The 24,882-nt window shown below is 40.1% G+C and overlaps 1 protein-coding gene across 4 annotated transcripts in view; it reads left to right on the plus strand.

The window, feature by feature from the left end:
• The window catches only part of LOC131167087 (regulator of nonsense transcripts UPF2), a 62,208-nt gene extending 38,356 nt beyond the window's left edge, over nucleotides 1-23,852 (plus strand). For 2 of the 4 annotated variants that reach the window (XM_058125881.1, XM_058125882.1), the window contains exons 16-18: nucleotides 390-575; nucleotides 21,261-21,730; nucleotides 22,807-23,852. In XM_058125881.1, the coding sequence (XP_057981864.1) occupies nucleotides 390-575; nucleotides 21,261-21,730; nucleotides 22,807-23,305 (1,155 nt within the window). In that variant the 3' untranslated portion in view covers nucleotides 23,306-23,852. Of the gene's footprint in view, nucleotides 1-389; nucleotides 576-21,260; nucleotides 21,731-22,801 lie in introns of all 4 variants that reach the window. The other 2 variants (XM_058125879.1, XM_058125880.1) reach the window with 1 other exon arrangement.
• Nucleotides 23,853-24,882: the final 1,030 nt, after the last annotated feature.

Genomic DNA, 24,882 nt, shown 5'->3' on the forward strand with positions numbered 1-24,882 from the left:
GGATCAGCTACATGAATGCAATGATGGGGACCTTTTTGTTGTTCCATATGGACCCTATAAAAATTATTGTAAAATTAATTCACGTGATGTAATTGGAACCTTCTTGCTGTTTTTGCTGCTGTTCTGAATGAGAATATGATGGGCAAAAATGACTTTATTAGGCTAATTATTAGTATATGAGGTGATTTTTAGACTAACATTGACCTTAATCAACCTGTTTTATAAAAAGCAGTTGAATGATCCTATCTGTCCCATGTATATCGTCCTGTATCGGTCTTCAAGACATTATTATTTGTTAGTTTGCCTATGGCTTGGAATTCCTTCAATTAATCATTCTGCTGTTTTTCATGATCCCTGATGGTATTTTGACTTTCATTTCATGTTATTAGCAAGATGTTCTAGATCCTCCAGAAGATTGTTTCCGCATCAGGATGGTTATTACACTTCTTGAGACCTGTGGGCACTACTTTGATAGAGGTTCTTCCAAGAGGAAACTCGATCGATTCTTAATACATTTCCAGCGGTATATTCTCAGCAAAGGTGCATTACCACTTGATATTGAATTTGATTTGCAGGTCAGTCAACAATTTTTTATTGTTATGTAATTATCTTTGAGTAATCAAACATTTGGCATTAAATAATGTCGCGTCTTGTTCAAATGATCAATGCATTGATTGCTTGAAAATTTGGGTTTTTTTCCTTGATAAATCATAACCTATAATGCTCTCATCTCTCCCCTGCTCCCTCCCCCCACCCATCCCCAAAAATGAATAAACAATAAGTACATTGTAAAGAGTTCCCAAATTAGCCCTCTCTTTATTGAAAAATGAAGCATAATTACTGAGTTCCAAACTTCCCGAACATGCGAGTCTGAGGTCCCATGGAAATTACGTAGACAAGCATAATAAGAATGCTATATCAATGATAGAATAGGAGCATCCAGGGTGGCTGCCCAATTTTTGGAGCTCTTGAACTTCAAATATTTCTTTCTCTTTTAGGATGTGCTGTTCAGAGGTGAGAATCTCATGATGGAATAAGAATTTAAATTCCTGTGATATGGAGTATGGATACCAAGTGAAACTAGACTATGAATATTTCTCGGCGGTAGCATTTGCATTCTAATTTGATTGAAGTGTATTTAAAGAGAATATGAGGAGAAGTGAATTGAAGGTGAATCACTGTCTCAACCTTGTACTTGTACATTAAACATTTAACTGAAGGGGACGAAACCAGGAAAAAAAAATAGAGATATACTTTGGAACCAGTGAACTCATATGAACTTATTTGGAAGGAAACACCCCTATTATATAGGTGATTGAAGAAATATTGAGTTACATGACTGCCTCTTCCTAGATCCCTCCTCCTGTAGGTTCTTAGACAAAGATTGAAAATAATAATGTGGTATGAAACAAAGAAAGGAAGGGTAGTCCGGTGCACAAAGCTCCCGCATATGTAGGGTCCGGGAAAGGGGTAGATCATGATGGGTCTATAGTATGCAGCCTTACCTTGCATTTTTGTAAGAGGCTGTTTCCACACTGTTGTGCCTAGGCTTCCCTTCAAACAGAAAGAAAGAGAGAATAAAAAAAATAAGAGGATAAGAAACAAGGAAGACTTAGTAGTGCAATGCTATACATCCCGCCAAATCTCCCACCATTGCTACCAGTTTTGCTAAATACACTGCCACTTGCATGATATGCTGCTGCTACTAGCATTGTTCCCCTGCTAGCACTTGCAGTTGCACCAATTACTGCTGCTACTTAGCTGAGGTTTCTATTTAGTTATGAAATGAGCTGTACCAGTCACTGCAGGTTGGAACATTTGGTGGGAGAGTAAGTGAGATTTTTTGATTTTATTCTTTTGTAATAAAAGGGAGCTGCTAAAAATCCATCTTTTTTTCTTTACAAAGGTCGCTTTACTGCCATGGATTAAGCCAAAACAATGCACAGCATTCCAGGTTTATCCTTACAAAACATGATATTAGGACTCAACCTCTACTTCTAAAGCCTAAATGACTTCCAGAACTTAGAAAATATTGCAATATTAATTAAAACCCAACTACCGTGTGTCTTCAATCCTGACAAGCTCCTTAATAATGGGGTTGATCCATGACAAGTAGGGTGCATCAATCTCCTTTTGTTGTAAAAAACACTACATCAAGTTCTGTGAACTCCATGTAATCATATCATTGTAATAATCTCTAAATCTTCTGGCTTTGAGAAATCCTTACAAGAAATGGTGCTATATGCTGACAAAAACTTCATCATATATTTGGTAGGCTCAAACCCCTAGAAATATGAAAAAAATAAATAAATGAGATTATAACTCCAGTTAGTCATGTTTATTCATTGCCATCTGCTGTGCCTAAAATCTAACTGGATAGTTCTGAATGTGCCAATAGTCTATTCTAGACTGACTTGTATAGCAATGTGTAGTAAATACTATGGTGCCATTTGTCCTGCAAAGGTCATGTGTGAATGGGCTGGATGGCTTAGTATTTCCATGCCATATTCTCTCCCTGATCTAAGTCTGATCCATTTTACAGTTCATGAGTGTTGGGCCTAAAGCCATCCATGACCCAAATTGGACAACCCACAACATAGTGGAAATTGCTAGAAATTAGAAGAAAGGAACAACGGAGAAGACACAAGAATTTATGTGGTTAAGCACTAGGCCTACATCCAAGGGCAATCCTGCAAGAAAATCCCACTATGAAGATGAGTATGTTACAAGTAGTGTAAATGATCACCTCCTGCAACTTGTGAAATACTCACAAAACCCTTTCATAGCAATGCAAATCAAGAAATGATAAGTGTAGGAGGATGAACCAAAAGTGATTTCCCATTGCAACTAACTCAACTTTGTTCCTCCCTTCTCCATTTTAAAATTCCACCAATAGGCTTGGCAACGACCTATCTAATCACATGTTGGCTCTTTGGATTCAACCCATGTTAGCCAAAGCAAAGTGTCATGAGCTAGTGACCGCTTATCTCGTGTGCTTGGGATGAATTTCCATCATGTAAATACTAGTGTAGGGTTATTTTCTACTAGTAGTGTCTTTGTATGCCAAATAAAGTAGTATGACTCCTCAGTCACTTTGATGTTTCCTAGTGTCGGGATGATAATTACATAAAAACCTCTTTAGGGGAGGGTGAGTGTTCATCAGTCATTGTAAAACTCACTAGAAATTGTCAACGTACTTAGCCTACTTGCCTCCCTTGCTAAGTACACCATGTCAACGGAGGATTTGTTAATAAATTACGTTTGCTTCAATGTTTACTACTTGCTTACCACGGCTTTCATGAATTGATTACTATTTCTGCTGCTATTTGAATGAATGCTAATGAAAGTGCTTCGTGGGTGAATGTTGGTAAATGATAGGCTGGCTAGTTAAACAAGAGTGCTTTAGCTAGCGCCGCACGGCCCTTCACAACGGTGTGAAAATAGTCGGACTGTGACATTTGGTATCAGAGCCAAGTCGGTGACACTTGGTGAGAGCCCAAGGTTGAGTTGCTACGTGAATTCGATTGCCTTCGTTGTTGGATTTGAGAAGTTTTGGTAAGTGACCATGGCACCAAACAACGCTGAAAGAATCAGTGCACTTTAAGCACAGGTTGAAGAGACAACCAACAATATGGCCAACGAGATGGCCCAACTGAGGGGACTTGTTGACGAAGTGATGGGATCACAGTAGCATCAAGCAAGTTTGACAAGTGAAATGTCAGAGGACTTTCACCACACTGTAGAAACTTTGTAGGCCCGGATGGTAGATTTGGATGCAAAGATGAATGTGATGGTTCTTGTTATGGGGAATTCCAACACTCTGGGAGTTAGCAAGACCAAGGTGCCATAACCCAGGATGTATGGGGATACCCGAGATGCCAAGGAATTAGAGAACTTCTTGTTTGATGTGGAACAGTACTTTCGCGTTGTGAGGATGGCCTCAGAACAGGCAAAGGTGGATACTGCGACCAGTACTTGATTGGTGATGCCAAACTGTGGTGGCGTACCAAGTATAGAGAAATTGAGAATGGAAGCTGTGTAATTGATAGTTGGGCAGACTTGAAGAGAGAGCTCAAGGCCCAATTCTTTCGTGAGAATGTTGAGTATAATGCAAGGAGAAAACTGAGAGATCTCAAGCATACGGGGTCGATCAGGGAATATGTGAAACAATTTTCTGTTTTGATGTTGGATATTCGGGATATGTCGAAGAAGGACAAGTTGTTCTATTTTCTAGAAGGGATGAAACCATGGGCAAAAACTGAACTTTATAGGCAAAGGGTTCAAGACTTGTCAACTGCACAAGCTCCTGCAGAATGCTTGACGGACTATGGTGGTGATGAGACCGTTTCATCCAAACGGTTTGGCGAAGAGGGAAACAGTGGAAAGTCTTTCAAGAAGGGCAAACCTAAGAGTGGGGGAGCCGACTCTAAATCATCAACCTCAAAGGAAGCTTCGTCGTCTCAAGGGTTTAACACACCCAATGGAAAGGGGAAGAGTAAAATTTCGTGCTACTTGTGTAGTGGGCCTCATAGAGTTTTTGAGTGCCTTCACAAAGCATCACTTAATGCTTTACAGGCTTCCATTGCAGAGCAGGCAGTGGAAGACGATGAGGAAGAGGATGATGCCCCGAGGATGGGTTCAATGCGGTTGGTGAGCGCATTGGAAAAGTAGGAAAAAACACCAAAAGTTACACGAGCAAAAGGGTTAATGTTTGTGGAGTTGAGGATAAATGGGAAGAGTACTCGCGCTATGGTGGATACGGGGGCTACTTATAATTTTGTTTTGCAGTTGGAAGCATGAAGACTCAACTTATCCTTAGAGAAGTATACAGGACGCATGAAAGTAGTTAACTCTGTACCCCAACCTACTCTAGGAGTAGCCAAGCAAGTGACTGTAAAGGTTGGATAGTGGGAAGGTCATGCGAATTTAACAACGATGCCATTGGATGACTTTCCAGTCATTCTAGGAATGGAGTTCCTAAGGGGGATGAGGGCAGTGCTGATGCCTTCGGCTGGTTCCCTGTGTCTGATGGGAGATCACTCGTGCATGGTGCAAGTCGTTGCAACGAAAGGAGACGACGGGAAGTCCCTTTCAGCCATACAACTCAATGAGGGATTGGGTCAGGGTGAGCAGACACGTCTAGCCACGATGGTGGTAGACAAAGAAGTAGGCCAAGAGTTGGAGCCCACAGCCATCCAAACGGTGTTGGATGAGTACAAGGAGGTGTTGTCGGATAAGTTGCCTCACAATTTGCCTTCACGATGGACTGTGGAGCATAAGATCGAGTTGTTATCAGGAGTGAAACCACCTGCTAAAGGGCCATGTCGGATTGTGCCTCTTGAGATAGTAGAGTTGGGGAAACAACTTGATGAATTGGAAGCGGGATGTGTTCGCCCTTCCAAAACACTGTTGGGAGCATTGGTGTTGTTTCAGAGGAAACATGAAGAGCATCTACAGAAGGTGTTTGACAAGCTGAGGGGAAACAGTTTGGATGTGAAGAAGGAGAATTTCTCTTTCGCTCGGCGGAGCAATAAAGTCCTTGGTCAAGTGGTTGAATAAGGTCGTATCTAGAGGGGTATGGAGAAGGTAAGGATGATTCAAGGACGGAAGATCCCCACGACAGTGAAGGAGTTGCGTTCCTTTCTTGGCCTTACTAAATACTACAGGAAGTTCGTTGAGGGGTATTCGCGGAGAATGACTCCAATGACAGGACTATTGGGGAGGTATTATTGGCCGCACACGTGGGATGATGTGGTTGATTATACCAAAACTTGTCTCACTTGCCAACAAGACAAGGGGGAGCGGAAGAAGTATGGTACTTTCATGGCCGCACCAAAATACTGTTTGGCAGAGGAGACGACACAATTGTTCCTTGCGACTATTGTGAAACATTGGGGTGTTCCCCAAGTTATTATTTGTGACCAAGATTTAATGTTCACTGACAACTTCTTGAGAGAGTTTTTTAGGATATTCAGGTCACATCTTGACATCTCTTCAAGTTATCACCGATAGATAGACGGACAAATGGAAAGATTCAGAGAGCTACTATATGAGTACTTGTGCCATTGTGTCAACGACAACCAGAAGAATGGCGTGCAACTACTTGATGTGGCTCCATTTTGTAGCAACGCCCAAAGATGCTCAACAACCAACAAGAGCCCTTTTGAGTTTGTTACAGGCTAGCTGTCGTTGTTACCTCACACAGTGGGCGAGTTGTACAGACGAAAGAGTCCCAGGGCGTACATCTTCACCAGTGAAGGGAAACAGAATGCAGAGTTTGCCCAAGCCTATCTGGAGAAAGCTTCTGAGCAGATGAAGAAGTGGGCAGATAAGGGGAGAAGACCGCAGTTTCATGTCAGCTGCCTCAAGCCATTCAGCGCCAAAACCAATGACTTGAGCAGAAGTCAGTTCAACAGAGTAGAGTTGAAGATAGTGCAACTTGACACACATGACGTTGAAGAGATCCTTGTAAGCAGAAAATTCATATCTTTAAGGAAGAAGCGGCAGAAGTTCCTAGTGAAGTGGAAATGCCTTGATGACAAAGAAATCAGCTGGATTTCTGCGGAAGATATTCAACCGTTCGTGGACAAATTCAAAATGTACCTATCGCCAAAAGTCTATGAGGACGTCGACTGCATAAGTGGGGGAGAATGTCACGAGTTAAGCTTGTTCAGGGCATTATGCTTGCCTGTGACCGCTTATCTCGTGTGCTTGAGATGGGTTTCCATCATATAAATACTAGTGTAGGGTTATTTTCTACTAGTAGTGTCTTTGTATGCCAAATAAGGCAGTATGACTCCTCGGTCACTTTGATGTTTCCTAGTGTCAGGATGATAATTACATAAAAACCTCTTTAGGGGAGGGTGAATCGGTCATTGTAAAACTCACTAGAAATTGTCAACGTGCTTAGCTTACTTGCCTCCCTCGCTAAGTACACCATGTCAACGAAGGATTTGTTAATGAATTACGTTTGCTTCAATGTTTACTGCTTGCTTATCACGACTTTCATGAATTGATTACTGTTTCCGCTACTATTTGAATGAATGCTAATGAAAGTGCTTTGTGGATGAATGTTGGTAAACGATAGGCTAGCTAGTTAAACAAGAGTGCTTTAGCTAGCGCCGCATAGCCCTTCACAACGGTGTGAAAATAGTCGGACCGTGACACAAAGCATGGCATTACCGGTGCAATAGCTGGTCAACTAATATGTTTTTGTCATGAGCTTTGGAGAAAAATCATGCCACCATGTACAAGGCAACGAAGCATTGGAAGCATGCTTAATTTAAACATGGTTTGCACAAAACAAATTCCTGGTGAATGTCTATGCATGGTGATGACTGCCCCCCCCCCCCCCTCCCTTCTCCGTCCAAATTTGGCAACAGCTGCAACACTAATCCAGCAATGAGTAAATCCATATATATATATATATATATATATATTGTAACACTAATCCAGCAGTGAGTAAATATATTGGATACAACAACAACAACAACAAAACCAAGCCTTAGTCCCACTAGGTGGGGTCGGTTATATGAATTCTTTTCCGTCAATTTATGCGATCTTAGACCATTTCTTTTGATAGATTCAAGGATATTAAATCCTTACTCACTATCTCCTCCCAAGTTATTTTTAGCCTTCTACTGCCCCCCACAATAACCAAGTCACTCTTCCTCACAGGTGCACTATGTGGCCTAAATAGAGGAAAAATTATTGAAAAGGCATCAAGGGGATGCCGACCCGTAGTACAAAAACTCAAGCACACTGAATGGCGTCACCAAAATCAAAGAATACATTATAGTCATTAAAAGCAGTCCCACTATGCCAGTTATTGACCATAGTAAACAAGTGCTCTTTTCTGACCTGGAGTGTTGAGGTCGAATTTTTAAACACTTTTCTTCCTTTCTTTCCAAACACACCAGAAAATTGCAAGGGGAATGAGGGACATAGCTTTTCTCTTCTCTTTTGTCACCTGAATCCCTTTCCAGGCCCAGAGTTAGCCATACCCCACCGTTGTCCAATCAGAGTCAACGCCATATTCAAAACATTCTTGGTCCAAGTGCAATGAAGGAGGATGTGCTCTACTGATTCTGAGCAGCCATGCAAAGGGGACATCTGTTGGCAACTAACAGACCCCTTCGTTGCAAATTATCCAAAGTCAAGATCTTACCATGTGTTGCCTCCTAGATAAGAGAGGCAGCTTTTGTGGGGCCAGCAGTCTTTCGAATCTGAGGCCAAGGGAAATTAAATCTGCATGACTCCAAAGGGAAAAGTGTCCTGTAGAAGGATCTAATGGTGAAGACCCCCTTCCCTATTAGCTACCTTGGGCTACCTCTTGGCCCCAGTTAGAAGGCCAAACTGGAAGATCAGTACAATTATGGTGTTGGAAGTTGTAAAGAAAATTGTAGAAGTCTGTGAGCTGGTTGAGTTCCCAATCTTCCACATTTCTAAGGAAGGGGATGTTGATGCAGGAATTTTGTTGCAGGTCGAGTTGTAAATGGCTGGAAATAAGACACTGAGGGCTTCCTGATTTCGCCACGCATCATGCCAAAAATAAATAGTGTTCCCATTCCCCACCTGAAATCTAATACAAGAAAGGAATCTATCCAGCTTTTCCTGATGAAATTCCACACTCCTACTTCGTTTGGTCCTTTGCTAGCTTGGGAGATCCAATCATTATGTTTGAGCCCATATTTATGGCAATGATTCCCCGCCAAAGGTGATCTTTCTCAATCATGAATCTCTACAGCCATTTCCCTAAAAAGGGGCTTTATTGGAAATGTGGAGGGGCTTCAAACCCAGCGTCCTAAAGGAATGGGTTGCTTCACCATGCCCCATTTGACAAGGTAAAATTTGAAATCTGCCTGAAGCTCCCCCAAATAAACCTCCTTTGAATTCCTTAAAGTTTCATGGCAATTGAAGCCGGAATGGGAAAGAGAGACGTGAAGTTAATGGGAGATTTCCCAAGGTGTTTTTAACGAGAGAGAGTCTGCCACCTTTTGAGAAAAAAATTCCTTTTTCATTCAGCCAGCCTTTTTTCGAATTTTTCAATCATGGGGCCGTACATTCCTTTATTTTGAATTTGGTGCCAAGAGGTAGCCCAAGGTAGTTAATAGGGAAAGTCCCATCTTGCAGGCTAGAACGTCAGCAAGGACAGGCCAATCTACAGTTTCTCCAACCGGAATAATTTCACTTTTTCCAAGGTTCACTTTCTAAAGCAAAACTGCCTTAAAACCTGCCAAGATACGTCTCAGATTCAGAATGTGGAGAGGGTCATCCTCACAAAAAAATGATAGCATCATCTGCGAATAGGAGATGTGTGACCTCCATGGACCTTTCGTGCTTGCCAACTCTAAGGCCTTTGATTAGCCCTTCTCCAGTAGCTGTTTTCAACAGGAGGCTCAACAACTCATTCACCACAATGAACAAAAAGGGGGATAAAGGGTATCTTTCTCAGTCCTCTAGAGGAGTGAAAGAAATTAGTAGGGTGCCCGTTGATTAACACTAAGAAACTTGGTATTTTGATGCAATGAGCATTGCTCCCCCAAACCCATTTTACTAAGTGTCTAGAGAAGAAAGTTCCAGTCAACATGATTGAAGGTTTTCTCCATGTCAAGCTTGCACCTCTACCTCTTTTTCTTTTCCCTCCTATAAGTATCCACCACCTCATTAGCTTTGAGCATGGTTTTAAATTTCCATGAAATTTTTGAAATTTTTATTGAAATGTCTGGTTTCCGCCAACCTCGAAATCAAAATGGCAATCATTTTGATTGAAATTTCACCAAATCATTCAAAATTTCAGCAAATTTGGCAAAATTTTAATTATAAATAAAATTTTCCCCTAACTTAAAATTAGAGATATGATCCCCTAGATTTTTTTTCTTTAATTAATCTTATTATTATTATTATTATTATTATTATTATTTATGGAAACTAAAGATTCTTGCAATAAGGACATAAATGATAGCTGTCATACTTACAAAATTGCATGGAAAATTAAAGTTATATACTAGCTACAACATTTTATTTTTTCAATTATATTTAAATTATTGGTGTTTGTATGATAAATAATATTTAATTAATTTATAGATTTCATTTACTTTAATTGAATATGTTTAATAAGATTACTATATGTCTATATCACACTTATTGCACCTTATACATCCCATACATGTCATTGATGTATTTCATTTATAATAATTTAGTTCTAAATCTTTATGTTTATTGACATTTTCTAGAGTTCGGTAAAAAAATTCCATGCTTCACTAGTAATTTCCTTCATTTTTAAAATCAAAATCGATATTGAAATTTCCATATTTTTGTGTTTTTGTGGCCTCAAAATTTTAGTCAAAATCGAAATTTAAGACCTTGATTTTCAGGGCTGCATCCATGATCTGTCTTCCCGCCACAAAGGTGCGTTGACATTGCCCAATGACTTCTGGAGTGGCTGTTTTGATCCTCATAGCATGGACTTTGGCAAGGATCTTATAAATACTTTCCACCAAGCTAATTGGACAAAAGTCCTTAATGTTGGTTGCACCGGGTTTTTTTGGGGTCAGGGTAAGGAAAGTGGCGTTGATGCTGCTCACAAATCTATCCAATCTAAAGAACTCAAAAGTGTTGATAAAATCTTGCTTGCTTGCCCCAATATGATTGGAAGAATGATGTGGAGAACCCATCTAGCCTTGGCGCTTTGTCTCCATTTCATTCTCATATGGCATGGAGGATTTCCAATTCCTCAAAAGGTCTCTCAAGCCATTCCATGGTGGAGGGGCTTATAGTTTGAAGTCGATGCGGTCCACTACAGGTCTCCATCTTTTGGAATTAGAGTAAGGAGCTTTATAAAAGTTACAGATTTCCCTTTTGATTTCTTCTTCCTTAGTTAAGGTGTTCTCCCCAATTTCAATGCTGGAAATGGTGTTCAGTCTGCAATGGGTATTCGCAGTTTGGTGGAAAAATCTGGTGTTCTGGTTTCCCTCCTTGAGCCGTAAGGCTCTAGATTTCTGCCTCCAGAGGATATCTTCAAGGCTAATAGCCTCTGTTCAAAACTCGGTTAGCTCTTTCTTCAACCATTCGTCAGTACTAAGCCCTTGTCTTAGCTCTTGTTCAGCAAGGATCTTGATGTCGTTAAGAATATTGGTCTTCTTGGCTTGAGTATTCCCGAATTTTCTTTTATTCCAAACTTTGAGCTTCTATTTCAACCCCTTCAGTTTTGAAGCTAGCCCAAAGCTAGCTTTTCCCTCAGCATGAAGTGTGGGCCACCGGAGCTTAATGAGGTCTGCGAAGCCATTGTGCTTTAACCACATCTTTTTAAAGCAGAATAGGGTTGATCCCCATCTGATTACCTCCGTGTCAATGAGGATAGGGAAGTGATCCACGTGGGTCTAGGAAGGAGCTCTTGAGTGGTTTTGGGGAATTGTGTTTCCCAATTCATTGAGATTAATAATCTATCTATTTTTGACAAGGAAGGTGTACTTCCAGAGTTGGGCCAATGAAAGCACCATCAATGAATGGGAGATCAATGAGGGCATTCACATTGGTGAAGTCCCTGAACTCTCTTGCAGTTGTTCTCTACTTTACCCCCACTTCTTTCATATGGGTGCAACACCATGTTGAAGTCTCCTCCAATAACGCAAGGCACATTCCATCAGCTTTTAATCTCCAAGAGCTCAGTCCAAGACAAATGTCTATGGGTCCTTTACCTGGGCCATAAAACCCAGTGAGCCCATAGAAAATTATCATCCAGATTTTTGCAACGAGACAGACGGAGTTGATTGAATGATTGATCGTCTCCACAACATTGAGATTCCACAAAACGAGGATGCCTCATGCGTTACCCACAGCACCAAGGGAGATCCAAACAATTCTCCATCCCCAAAGATCTCTTGCTAGGAATTGATCCATTTTTTCCACTTTAGTTTCTTGCAAGCAGACAATGTCACCTCTCCATTCTTTAAGAAAGGATTTGACTGGAATCTTTTTGTCTTTGACATTTATTCCCCTCACATTCCAGGAAATGTATTTTCCTTGACGTGACTTAGTAGTGCAAATCTGGCTGCTGCTTGCCTCCACCAAATCTGTGCTTCCACCCAATTTATCATATTTAACCGAACATTCCAGGCGTTTCAACTCCGTCTGTGTCCAGTTTCTTGTTGCTGCTGATAGATTTTTTGTGCCTCCTCTCTTCTTTTCAATCTCTTCAAACAATTTCAGAGCCCTGTCTTCAAAGCCATCTAAACATGCCGATGGCTTTACTGATCATTTTCATTTTCTGTGTAACACCCACTCAGAGACCTGCTCATTAAAATGTGTGCATTCAGGGTATATTCCATTTAGTGTTTCAAAGTTGGGGGTGTCCTGGGAATCAGCCGGACTGGGACTGGTTTGTTGGTGGTTTGAAGGAGCTGGAATTAAGGATAAATCAGTGGCACCAGCCTGTGTAATTGGAGGCCATGAATCTGGTTCCTCCTCGCTGTCACTAGAAGGTAGGAGCTGTGAGTGGGGCCCAATATCAGGCTTTTTCCAGAGGATTGAAGTCTTCTCAGCTTACAAGGAAGGGCCTTTTGTGGAAATTAAAGGGACTGAAAGCATTTGGTTTGATTGTTGGGGAAGTTTTGGAAGCAGGGAGGCCAAAGGGAAGAGGCCCCTTGAACAGGGTACCTTTCAGTTTTGTCCCTAGCTCGACAAAGGAGGAGAAAAGCTTAGGCTTGCCCAAGCCTATGCTATTCTTCTCAACTATACTGACAAAAGATTGCAGTAGTCCAGATGACTTCCCCAACCCATGAGTTTCTTGCAGCTGATCAGCTTTCAAGATCAATAGAATGGGGTTCGCCACAGTAAGGGCAGGTGCAGTGGTACATGGCTGAGTTGTTGCAGACTCCCAGGGGCTGCAACAGAGGCTGAGATCTTCAAAACCTCCCAGCTTGAGGAGTGGGACAAGGGTCTGCGTTGCTGCCTGGTTTTGGGCTTCCAAAAAGAGGGTAGAAGCAGGCGTCGACCCAATTCAATTACAGGCTTACAGCATTAGAGATTTTGTGCTACCACTTCGAATCAAAACCATCTGGGAAGATCAAATGCCTCCAGCCTTTGCTGTTAGTTTCCAAAAGGGAGATGAACCTGCTGTGTGTCACGGACCCCCAAAATGGGACTCAAGTAAGGGCCGTGTGGCACACGTTGTGAGCTCTCCCTCGACAAGTCAGCCAAATTTCACACGTTCAAGCCTGCAAGTACGAACACCAGGTGAGTCAATACTCAGGAAAAACAAGGAACAATATGATACCACACAACAACATATTCACATACACGGAATAAGGCTATAACAATCAAGGATATTACAATCCAAGGCAACAAAACACCATAATGAAAAGGACTACTTGTATTATTCAAATCCAAGAGAATAACCATACAAACGTTAACACAGATAATCATATATTCATTCTAAATCCCTGGAGAATACAATTATAGCAGTATCTCTCTCCTCCTTTTCCCCATTACATTGTCACACTCCCTAACATCCTCCCCAACTCATTTTATTGACGTCCTTGTCGATGTGTTGTAGAAGACATTCTCACTCTGCTGATGTGGTTGTTTTCGAATTTCTGAAATCGTTAATCTTTTGTATAGCATGCTGAAGGTTTTCTGCCTTTTCTCAACTATTCTCTTCTTTCCCCAGCCCCATCCACTGAACCGGATATTGTTGCTGTTGACGACCTTCTGCATTGATGACTCTGTCTGCAATGATCTCCTGGACATCTTTGTTTACAGGTTGCCTTTTGGAAATTGTTGATCTCCTTATCTTTTGTCGGTGCGGATTTGCTTCATCTGTGTGGCATGACTTTAAATTGCTTACATGAAACACAGGATGGACTGGTCGTCTGTGGCTTTTCATCCACTTTGGTTGTTCAAGCCGATAAGATGCATGTCCCACCTTCTCGATCACTCTGATTGGATCTTTGTAATGGCGTATTAGCCTTTTATCCTTGCCGTGAAGAAATCGAAATGTCTTTGGTGGCACTTTTACAAGAACCAGATCTCCAGTTTCAAATTGTTGTGGTCGTCTCCCTTTGTCAGCCCATTTCTTCATGCACTTCGATACTTTTTCTAACTAAGCTCGGGTGACTTCGATGTTTGCAACCAATTCTTTGTGAATTGGTATGCATTCGGGCAATTTCCTTTGTATGAACCATCCAGAGTGTGCGGGAGAATTGGTTGTTGACCTGTCACAATCTCAAAAGGGCTTTTATTAGTCGCAGAAGATTTCATAGAGTTAAAACAAAATTGTGCCGTGTCCTGTAAAGTAACCCAATTCTTCTGATTTGAGTTAACAAAATGTCGCAAGTATTCTTCCAACGTCCCCTTAAAGCGTTCGGTTTGACCATCTGTCTGCGAGTGGTAGTTGGTGGACAGATTAAGGTTTGAACCCATCAAGCGAAAGTGTTCACCCCAAAATCCCCCAGTGAATCTGACATCCCTATCACTAATTAGGCTTTCTGAAACACCCCAATATTTCACCACATGCTTGAAGAATAGCTGAGCTATCTTCTTTGCTGAACATGGCTTTGAGACTGGTACGAAAGTTGCATACTTTGATAACCGGTCAATCACCACCAAAATTGTGTCATACTCTTCCACTTTTGGCAATGAGGAAATGAAGTCCAAAGAGACACTCTCTCATGGCCTGGGAGGAACTAGCAATGGCTCCAACAAACCTGAGGTCTTCTTTCTTTCCACCTTATCTTGTTGACAGATCAAGCAAGTTTTGGTATAACTCGTCACATCATCTTGCATATTTGGCCAATAGTACCCCTGTGTAATCAAATCATGAGTTCTTCGCCATCCTGGATGACTAGCCCACAATGTATCATGACATTCTTTTAGTAAAGTTTTCCTTAAGTTTCCAGCTTTAGGCACATAGACTCTCCTGCCTTTAGTAATTATCAGTCCATCTTCTACCCATAATTGTTGTGTCTTCCCTTCTTCTATCAGTTTGCTTAGTGTTTGCGCCTGCTGGTCTGTACTTAAATGTTCCCTGATAAGATTCTTCAAATATAACGCCACCCTACTATTTGATAAATGACTTATGAGTTTCAATGTTGCCAATTCGGTTTTTTTGCTTAAAGTATCAGCCACTTCATTCGTCTTCCCTGCTTTGTATTCAAAGTTAAAATTAAATTCAGCTAACTTCTCTTGTCAACGGGCTTGTTTTGAAGATAGTCCTTGTTGAGACAAGAAGTGAGTAACGGCCATGTTATCAGTTTTTACCACAAATTTGGATCCTAAGAGATAGTGCCTTCACACCTGGAGACAGTGTACCACCGCAAGAAGCTCCTTTCCTGAGCTGTATAGTTCCGTTCGACACCCGTTAATTTTCTACTTTCAAAAGCAACTGGATGCCCTTCCTGCAAAAGAACTCTCCCTAATGCAAAGTCTGAGGCGTTTGCTTGTACTTCAAATGGCTTTGTCACATCACGAAGGATTAGCACATGATCTATTATAATTTTTTCCTTTAATTCAACAAATGCTGATTGACAGTCTTCTGACCAACCCCACGGTACCCCCTTCCTCAGTAAATTTGTTAACGATACAACTCGTCTAGAGTACCCCTTTATAAACTTTCGATAGTATTTGGCTAGGCCCAAGAAGGATCGTAGTTCTCTAATGGATGTAGGTGCTTGCCATTCATTGATGGTTTGTACTTCAGCTGAATCCATCCGTATCTGGCCCTCTTCAATGATATGCCCCAAGAATTTAATACGTTTTTGAGCGAAAGCACACTTCTCCCCTTTTACATATAACTGATTTTCTATGAGTTTTTGAAAAATCTTCCGAAGGTGATCTTTATGTTCTTCTAAGGATGTGTGGGTGACACAAGTGGTCTTAGGTTCATCTCCCTCTACAATACGCACTTGATGATATCCCGATCTCAAGTCCAGTTTAGTAAAATATTTAGCTGTACTTAATTGGTAAAAAATGTCGGCAATCAGTGGAATGGGATACTTGTTGGGAACTGTCACCTTATTAAGAGCTCGATAGTCTACACACAAGCGCAAACTGCCGTCTTGTTTCTTCTAGAATAACACTGGGGCCCCAAAAAGTACTTTTGATGGGTGGATGAATCCTGCTGCAATTAAATTATTTAGTTGCCTTCTAAGTTCAGCTAACTCAGGCGGCGCCATTCGATAAGGGGCACGTGCTGGCTGTTTTACCCCCAACAAAAGCTCAATTTTGTAGTCAATCTGTCGTCGAAGTGGTAAAACCCTAGGTAGCTGCTCAGGGATTACCTCCTTGAACTCTTCTAAAACTTCCTTAATTTCAACCGGATATTCCTCTATCGCTTCATTTTTTGAAACTACCAGTAGAACCACGAAAGAAGGTTCTCCCCTTTTTACTCCCTTCTTGAATTGGAGGGCTAGAAACAACTTCTTCTCATCAAAATTGTTGTAGGCTGCGAGGACCGTACAAGGTGTATCTCCCATTATCACAAGACAATCCGCAGCTGGGATCGGCATTGAACGTGTCACTTTAAGAAAATCCATCCCCAATACCACATCAAAGTCATCGAGGGGTGCCACGGTGAAATCAATTGTTCCAGACCACGACCCCATTTGGCAGGCTACTTTAGGTGCCACTCCCACCGTGGTTAATGCTTGAGAATTCACTTCTTTTAACTTCCCCACATTCTTATCTACTTGTAATTCTAACCGTTGGACTTCTGAATCAGCAATGAAATTATGGGTGGCCCTTATATCAATCATGACCTTGATTTTTTTTCCATTCAAAAGTAGATCAACGCACATTAAGCTCTTTTCCTGAGACTTGTTGGTAACTACTTGGCGCTTCTAATGCCCCAAAAAATCTCAATGCTCCCACTATATTCTATTGTTCTTCTGGGGTAGCTGTTGGGGTTTCGGTTTCCCCTCGAAGGGCCTTCAGAGCATTCAAAGCCTTTCGTTCAGGGCACTCCGCCACTCGATGCGGTCCCATGCAAAGAAAACGTGAGACCGGCAGCCGACGCTCTCCACCACCTGTTTGTTCAACCCTCCACTTCCCTATTCATGGGCACTCTTTTATCTTTCCAAGAACTATTTGTCTCTCTGTCACTTCTCCCATTTGTTGGCTTATATACTTTATTGGGTTTGGAATCATTATTGGCGGACGTGGGGAAATTTCGCTTCCCAGAATTGTCTGAAAAATCATCCAACCGTTCAGCAGCAACGAGGGCGGAAGAGAGATCACTAGCACCTTGCCGGTGCAGTTTATTCTTTGGCCATGTTTTCAAACTGTGGAGAAAATGAAATAGTCTATCTGATTCGGTCATGTCTATGATGTCCAACATCAAGGCCTGATATTCTCGTACATAACTCCTTATTGAGCCGGTTTGTTGCAATTCTATTACCTTGCTCCGTGCTATGTACTTCACATTTTCTGGGTAGAATTGGATCTTTAACGCTTGTTTCAACCCCTCCCAAGTGTTAATGAAACACTTATTGTGCTGAATATCATTCCATTTAGTTCTCCACCACAATTTGGCATCCCTAACCAGGTATACGATTGCCATATTTACCCGTTCCACTTCTAGATCAACTCGTGAGCACATGAAGTAGTGCTCCATATCAAAGAAGAAATTATCTAGTTCCTTTGCATCTCGCGTACCCCCAAAACTTTTAGGTTCCGGTACCTTCAATCAAAAACCCTCACTTGGATCTGCAATCGACCTTCGGGCTATCTGTGCCACTGCATTCACTTTCACCGTCATCTCTTGTAAATCCCTCTGAACCTGGTCCACAACACTTTGAACATTGCCCATCTCCTTCAAATCTTCCTTCAAAGCAGTAATGGACTCCTTAACATCTTCTGCAAGGAAATCAAAATTATCCGATAGCTCTCGTAAGGAGGCCTCAAGCTCTATTGGCTCTTCCCGTTGGGATGAAAGAGATGGCAATATGCCCTCAATATGTTCTAGCCTACTCTCAAAGGCTTCTAACTGTTTGATACTCCTCTGGAAGACCTCAAGCTCTCTTGGCCTTTTCTCCAGGAATTTCACACGTGGAATGAATTTTTCAAGTTCCTCAAGTCTCTCTACAAATTTTGATATCCCATAGAGATTTTTTCTAGGGTTTTCTTCAGCGGCCTCAAGCTCTATTGGCACACATTTCTCCTTTATCAATGTTGCCACCAACCCTTGGAGTTCACAACACATTGTCTCCAAGGTTACAAGTTTTGTCTCAAGCGCCTCAATGCGCTCCACTTTTCCCGACTTATTTCACATATTACCACACATGGTGCTCGCACACACTGTGCTCTAATACCAATTGTCACGGACCCCCAAAATGGGACTCAAGTAAGGGCTGTGTGGCACTCGTCGAGAGCTCTCCCTCGACAAGTCAGCCAAATCTCACACGTTCAAGCCTGCAAGCACTAGCACCAAGTGAGTCTCAATACTCAAGAAAAACAAGGAACAATATAATATCACACGAGCAATATATTCACATACACGGAATAAGGCTATAACAATCAGGGATATCACAATCCAAGGCAACAAAACACCATAATGAAAAAGGACTACTTGTATTATTCAAATCCAATAGAATAACCATACAAACGTTAACACAGATAATCATATATTCATTCTAAATCCTTGGAGAATACAATTATAGCAATATCTCTCTCCCCCTTTTCCCCATTACATTGTCACTCCCTAATACCGTGCTTGTTCGACCTCAGGAGTAGTGACAGGGTTTTCTCCTTGTTCCGCATTTTGTAAAACCACAAGATCAAGTGCAGGCCTCTTTTGGAGCTCTAGAAGTATTCCCAGTTTGGATTAAACCTTTACGATGATTTTTTTCAAGTTAAAGTATAAAATTTGGGCCACTTCCCATAAGTTTGGATTCCATCCACCCTTGTTAGTTTAGCATAAAAATATGTAAGTGAACCGTTAGAAGCACAATTATTTGTCCCCCACAATCTTAAACTTATGGGAAGGGGCCCAACTTCTATATTTCAGCTCTAATAAATCATAGTGATGGATTAATTGTTTATTTATTTTGCCAAAATTCAGCAAGAAGCAACATATTCAAAATTTAAGAGTTTCTTAAATAAAAATGTGAAGGTGGATGAATTATATTACTAAAAAAATAAGTAATGAATACATTCGTGGTTAGTTAGCTGTGGCACTTGTACAAGATAAGGGAAGGGCAGTTAAAGATGCTTTAGGCCCTTGCAAAAAAAAGGGTAGCCTGGTGCACAAAGCTCCCTCGTATGCTGGGTTTGGGGAAGGGGCGGACCACAATGGGTCTATTGTATGCAGCTTTGCAAGAGGCTGTTTCCACGCCTCGAACTGACCTCCAGGTCACACGGCGGCAACCTTATCGTTGCGCTTAAGTTCCCCTTCCTTTAGGCCCTTGCAACTTAGGCCAAATAATGCACAAGTGAGGATGAGTGAACTAGTTAATGCTTGTACCAGGAAAAGGGGAGGGCTAGGCATAGAATTACTGTAAGGATTTGGCAGTACTTCAACTTTTGAATTATATTGTTCTAGATTGTGCAGAATGGTGGAAGAAGACTCGTGTAGCCAACCCCACCTAGTTGGACTAAGGCTTGGTTGTTGTTGTTTTTGTAACAAATTTGAGTTGTGCATATTCTTGGAGATGGGACTGGCAGTCATAAAAATATGATGATGTGAGCCATATTTTTATCCACCGTACTTTCCTCCGCTGGTACAGACCCATACCGTTCCTTCAAGGGTGATTCTCATGCTTTACAATAAAGAGTAATTGATTAATATGAATTCACTATTATAGGATCAATTTTATCCACGAGAAAAAGTATGTGCTGATCCAATCATATATGGATTTTGCATCCATGGAATATGCATCATCATATTTTCTGAAGCATAACCTTGTTATTAAAAAATATCCAATTTAGGAGCATCAATGTTTTTTGGTTTATGGAATATTTATTCCTGGGAATGGGATGAAATACAATGAGAATGTAATAAAAATTGTATAGGGATGCAATAATTTAGAGAGAAGTTACTCGTGCAAAACTTTTTGTTATTCCATCCACCATGTTTATACAGGAAAGATACAACCAATGTGAAATAGGAGAGTTGTTATTCCTTGTCAATTCCTTGTTGTGGCTTCATAAAACTTTTTGCATTATTATTTGCTTGATGAAAAATAAACATTTCTGTAAAAAATAGACATTTAATCAACCAAATGTAACCTAATCATCAGTAGGCAGTATTATCTAGGTCCATCCTCTCACCTCAGTGGCTCAGTATCCAAACAAGGAATGATTTTAGTGGCTACAATTTTGTACTATGAAATTGATTCTAAATTGGCTCTGCCCATAGGTGCAGATACTTTCAGGTATTTACTAAGCCTCCATTTGACTGCATTTAGAAAAATGCTTATGGCACTTCTCACTCGAAGTCATGTTTGTGCACAAGAAGTGTTGTTTGCCATGCTATAAGAAATTGCTTATATATAATGTAGCTTAAAAAATAATTGGATTTTTATGACATTCTAGGATGGCTTGCGGCGATGTGAACTATTGTTATTACGTGACTGAAAATTCTTAATTTTGGTTAACAGAGTTTTATTTTCGCCTAATTTTAATTTAATAATAGTTTATTATTAACAATTTTTTAAATTTATAAAATGTATTATAATGAATCATAAAATTAAAATTTCTAGACCAATATACTTATTAAATCATAAGAATTATGTATCAGATTAATAAATTTTAATATAATTCATATATTTTTGTAATTGAACTATTTGATTCGTGTATTATCTCTAATACTATAAATTGGATTCTCCCTTTAGTTTTATCTTTCAAAAATGTCAAATTTATTTTTATAACTACCACTGATTATTCTAAAATACTCATTTAACTGCCTATAACTATTCCAAAGTAACCTTATAATTATATCAAATTTATCCCTGTAACTACTCATAATCATCCAAAAGTACCTTATAACTATTTACAATTATCCAAAATATCCCTGCAAATATTTATTATTTCTTTTACAATTTTTTTAAAATCTTAAAAAATAGAGTCGTGGAGTATGTGCGTGCCCATGGCTAGTAAATATTAAATATGAACATTTAAATACATTAAATATTAAAATTAATAAATATACAAAATAATTTAATTAATTAAATATATAATTTATATATTTTAAATTTTAAATTATTAATTTCATAAGTACAGAGATTAAGCTCTTTGTATGGGTAAGCTCATGAATTGAAACTTTGTAGGACTTATTTGCGGAATTGCGCCCCAACATGACCCGCTATTCCTCCATTGAAGAGGTTAATGCAGCTCTTATAGAACTTGAGGAGCATGAACGTACTGTCCCAACTGATAAGGCCACCAGTGAGAAGCATTCTGACACTGAAAAATCATCTAGGAATGCCTCTCGTTCCATATCAGGAAATGGGCAAAGCCTTGCAAATGGTACTGAGGAAAATGGAGTGCATGAAGAAGTCAGAGACAGTGATAGTGACTCAGGTAGTGGCAGCGTTGATCCGGAGGGACATGACGAAGAAGAGGAGTTGGATGAATTGAATCATGATGATGGATGTGACAGTGATGATGATGATGATGATGTGGTTGGAGCTGCTTCTGATGAGGAGGACGAAGTCCATGTCAGACAGAAGGTGCAGGAGGTGGACCCCCAAGAAGAAGCTGACTTTGACAAGGAGCTCAGGGCTCTAATGCAGGCAAGGTTTACGTTGATTATATTTTTAGTTCAAATATTTGGTAAAGGGGTACCTTTATGGCAAAATATTAAAATATAGGCTCTCACTTTGTGCTTCATTTTATCATCATGTCTTATTTGGAAGGAACCACTTAGGTTACATTTGGTTTACAAAATATCTATTCCTAGGAATGGGCTGGAATACAATGAGAATTTAATAAAAAATTCTAGGGATGTAATAATTTTATTTCTTACTAGCCATGGGCACATACTATGTGCATGCTCCACAGCTCTCTATTTTTTTAAATTTTTTAAAAATTATAAAAAATAAAGTAAAAAAAAATTAGATTGTATAAAGGCATGTTAGAATAATTGTAGATATTTATAGGTGTATTTTGGGATAATTATGAGTAGTTATAGAGATAAATTAGACATAGTCATAAGGGTATTTTGGGATAGTTGTGGATAGTTAAAGGAGTATTTTGGAATAATCATTAATAGTTATAGGGATAAATTTGATATTTTCAAAAGATGATAGTAAAGGGAGAATCCCTTTTATAGTATTAGAGATTAGAGAAGATAGTCACTTATGCAAAAGTTTGTGCTATTCCATTCAACATGATACAACATGGGAATAGACACTCCGTGGTGAAATTTGGAAATAGTTATTCCTTGTCTATTCCTTTTATGGACTTGAAAAAATTGCATTGATATTTGTTATATTGTGATGGCACATTCTTTTGTGTAAACTATCAAATCCTTCTATTTTAACCAATCAATTTCTAGTAGTAGACATTCCAGCGAACCAAACTTAACCTTAGGTACTTTTATTTCAGCTAGTTTTGGGTGCATTCCAAATTTATAGTAATTGGTTTTCGCAAAAAAAAAAAGAAGAAAAATATCTGAGATGGAGCTATCCATTACATAAGGCTGCTTGGAGGAATAGAATGATGGTTTTTTTTTTTTTAATAGAATGATGGTCACTGCAATGATTATACCATTTACAACTTCTAATATGTCTTCTTTAAGTCATTACAGAATGGATGGGGTTACTGTTGATAACTTGTAGGGCAACTTTTGTTTAAATCTTTAATGCAGGAGAGTTTGGACTCACGCAAGCTGGAGCTGCGGTCTCGCCCAACACTGAACATGATGATACCAATGAACATATTTGAGGGATCTGCCAAAGATCACCACGGAAGGGGTGTTGAGGGGGAAAGTGGAGATGAGACACTGGATGAAGAGGCTGGAGGAAACAAGGAGGTTCAGGTGAAGGTTCTTGTGAAACGTGGTAACAAGCAACAAACGAAACAGATGTACATTCCTCGGGATTGCTCGCTTGTGCAGAGCACGAAAGAGAAGGAAGCAGCTGAGCTTGAAGAGAAACAAGACATTAAGAGGCTGATATTGGAGTACAATGATAGAGAAGAGGAAGAGCTTAATGGGGTTGGGGCTCAAGCATCAAGCTGGATGCCTAGTGGGAGCAGTAGAGTTGGTGGCCGCGCTGGCACATGGGAAGGAAGTGGTGGGAGAGCTGGCGGACGTCATCGACATCATCACTATCATCCAGTTGGTGGGCTCTATTATGGCAGAAGAAGATGAAAATGTTGACTTTGTAGGCTTGGAGGACAAAATCTTTGTTGTGTTCCCCAGTAGTAACTAAATTGGGCAATTGCTTGCCGATGTGGCTGTTGAAGGGATAAAGCGTGCACAAATTTTATGTGATATGTACGTTTAGTCATGAAGGAGCAGTTTGAGCCTCTGAGCTCGAGGACTGCATCCTTTTCTCTTCTCTAGTTGGCAAGGTTGATATTTGTGTATCACAGCATGTACCAAGTGATGGCTTCAAGATGAGCAACAATGATGACGAGTCCGATCTAAAAAAAAAAAAAAGTGATGGCTTCAAGTGCGGTTTTTGGGAAGTAGAAATGCTGATGTTGTGTTACATAGTAGTGACTGCTCGTGGTACAACTTGTCAGTTCTTTCCCCACTTCTTGGAAGTAGTTGCTTGTTGGATATGGTTAGATGACTGCACTGTATTTTAGTGCATTAATCTTAAACTTTGTATATTTGTCTATATGTTATGTGAAAAAGAATTTACCTTGCTTCTGTACTCGAATGAAAGCGTGAAATGAGACAATTGCCTTCAGTGTTTGCGCCTGTGGAGACGCCATATTCCCTGGCCAAAGTCCATATTTTACCCCATTTTGGGGGAGGAAATTCTTTCATCTAATGATTGATTGAACTGTAGTTGGACTAGTACAGGATCCAAAGCCAACAATGGCTGAACATCCATGAACCACTAGACATTATCCTGAACCTGGAAGAGTCAGTCCTGCAGCCCATGCCTCTGTTAGCAGGCTCTGATTGTGAAGTCATTAGAGGATGAGGAGAACTTTCCCCTGGAGTCTTTGCAATGCAAGGCTCTGAAGTGTTTCTAACGTTTGTATGCAGTGTATGATGACAACCCTATGGGAACCTGAAGGAAGTCCATGCTTCATTTTATGACCAAGAATTTTTTAAACCTTGTACATTCTTTTAGTTTCTACAAGAACAAGAACTAGAAGGTTGTTTTGTGCCTAAGAAGTGCAATTTTATTTCCATGAAAGTACATAATAACGAAGGAGAAGCATCCTCATTCAAGCAATTTTATTCATTATTATTTTTATCTTTGAGACATGAAGGATCAAAACTGTACCCCGGCTTTCCGTAAGGTATATTAGCACATTTAATTTGTCAAAGAGAACATCAGTGCTTCTACTTTCGTTGTCCTCCATTTGATATCGCAGAATGTGGAATCCCCATTCTCAGTAGATGTTGGTGTGCCTCATATTCCGAAGAATGAAATTGCAGTCGCGCCAATAATTACTGTAGTTTATTCTCTCTCATTCCCAAAGCAATCTTCCAACTGAAACTGTCTGATGAACAGAATAATTTTTAAGCTATATTTTATAACTAGCGTCAAGAGTCAGATGGAAGGAATCCAATTACACTTTATTTCTCACCCACCACCATCATCATCATCATCATCATCATCATCAGTGCTGCTGTTCATTTTGTCGTTGAGCACTAATTAACTTTTCCTTGGATTAAAATAAAACAAATGTTTTGTTAACCCTAGTTTTAATATTAATTATTGCAGTAATACCTCGTTGAGAAAACAATAGTTTATTTCAATC

Source organism: Malania oleifera, chromosome 10, assembly GCF_029873635.1.
Source record: "Malania oleifera isolate guangnan ecotype guangnan chromosome 10, ASM2987363v1, whole genome shotgun sequence".
NCBI lineage: Eukaryota > Viridiplantae > Streptophyta > Magnoliopsida > Santalales > Ximeniaceae > Malania > Malania oleifera.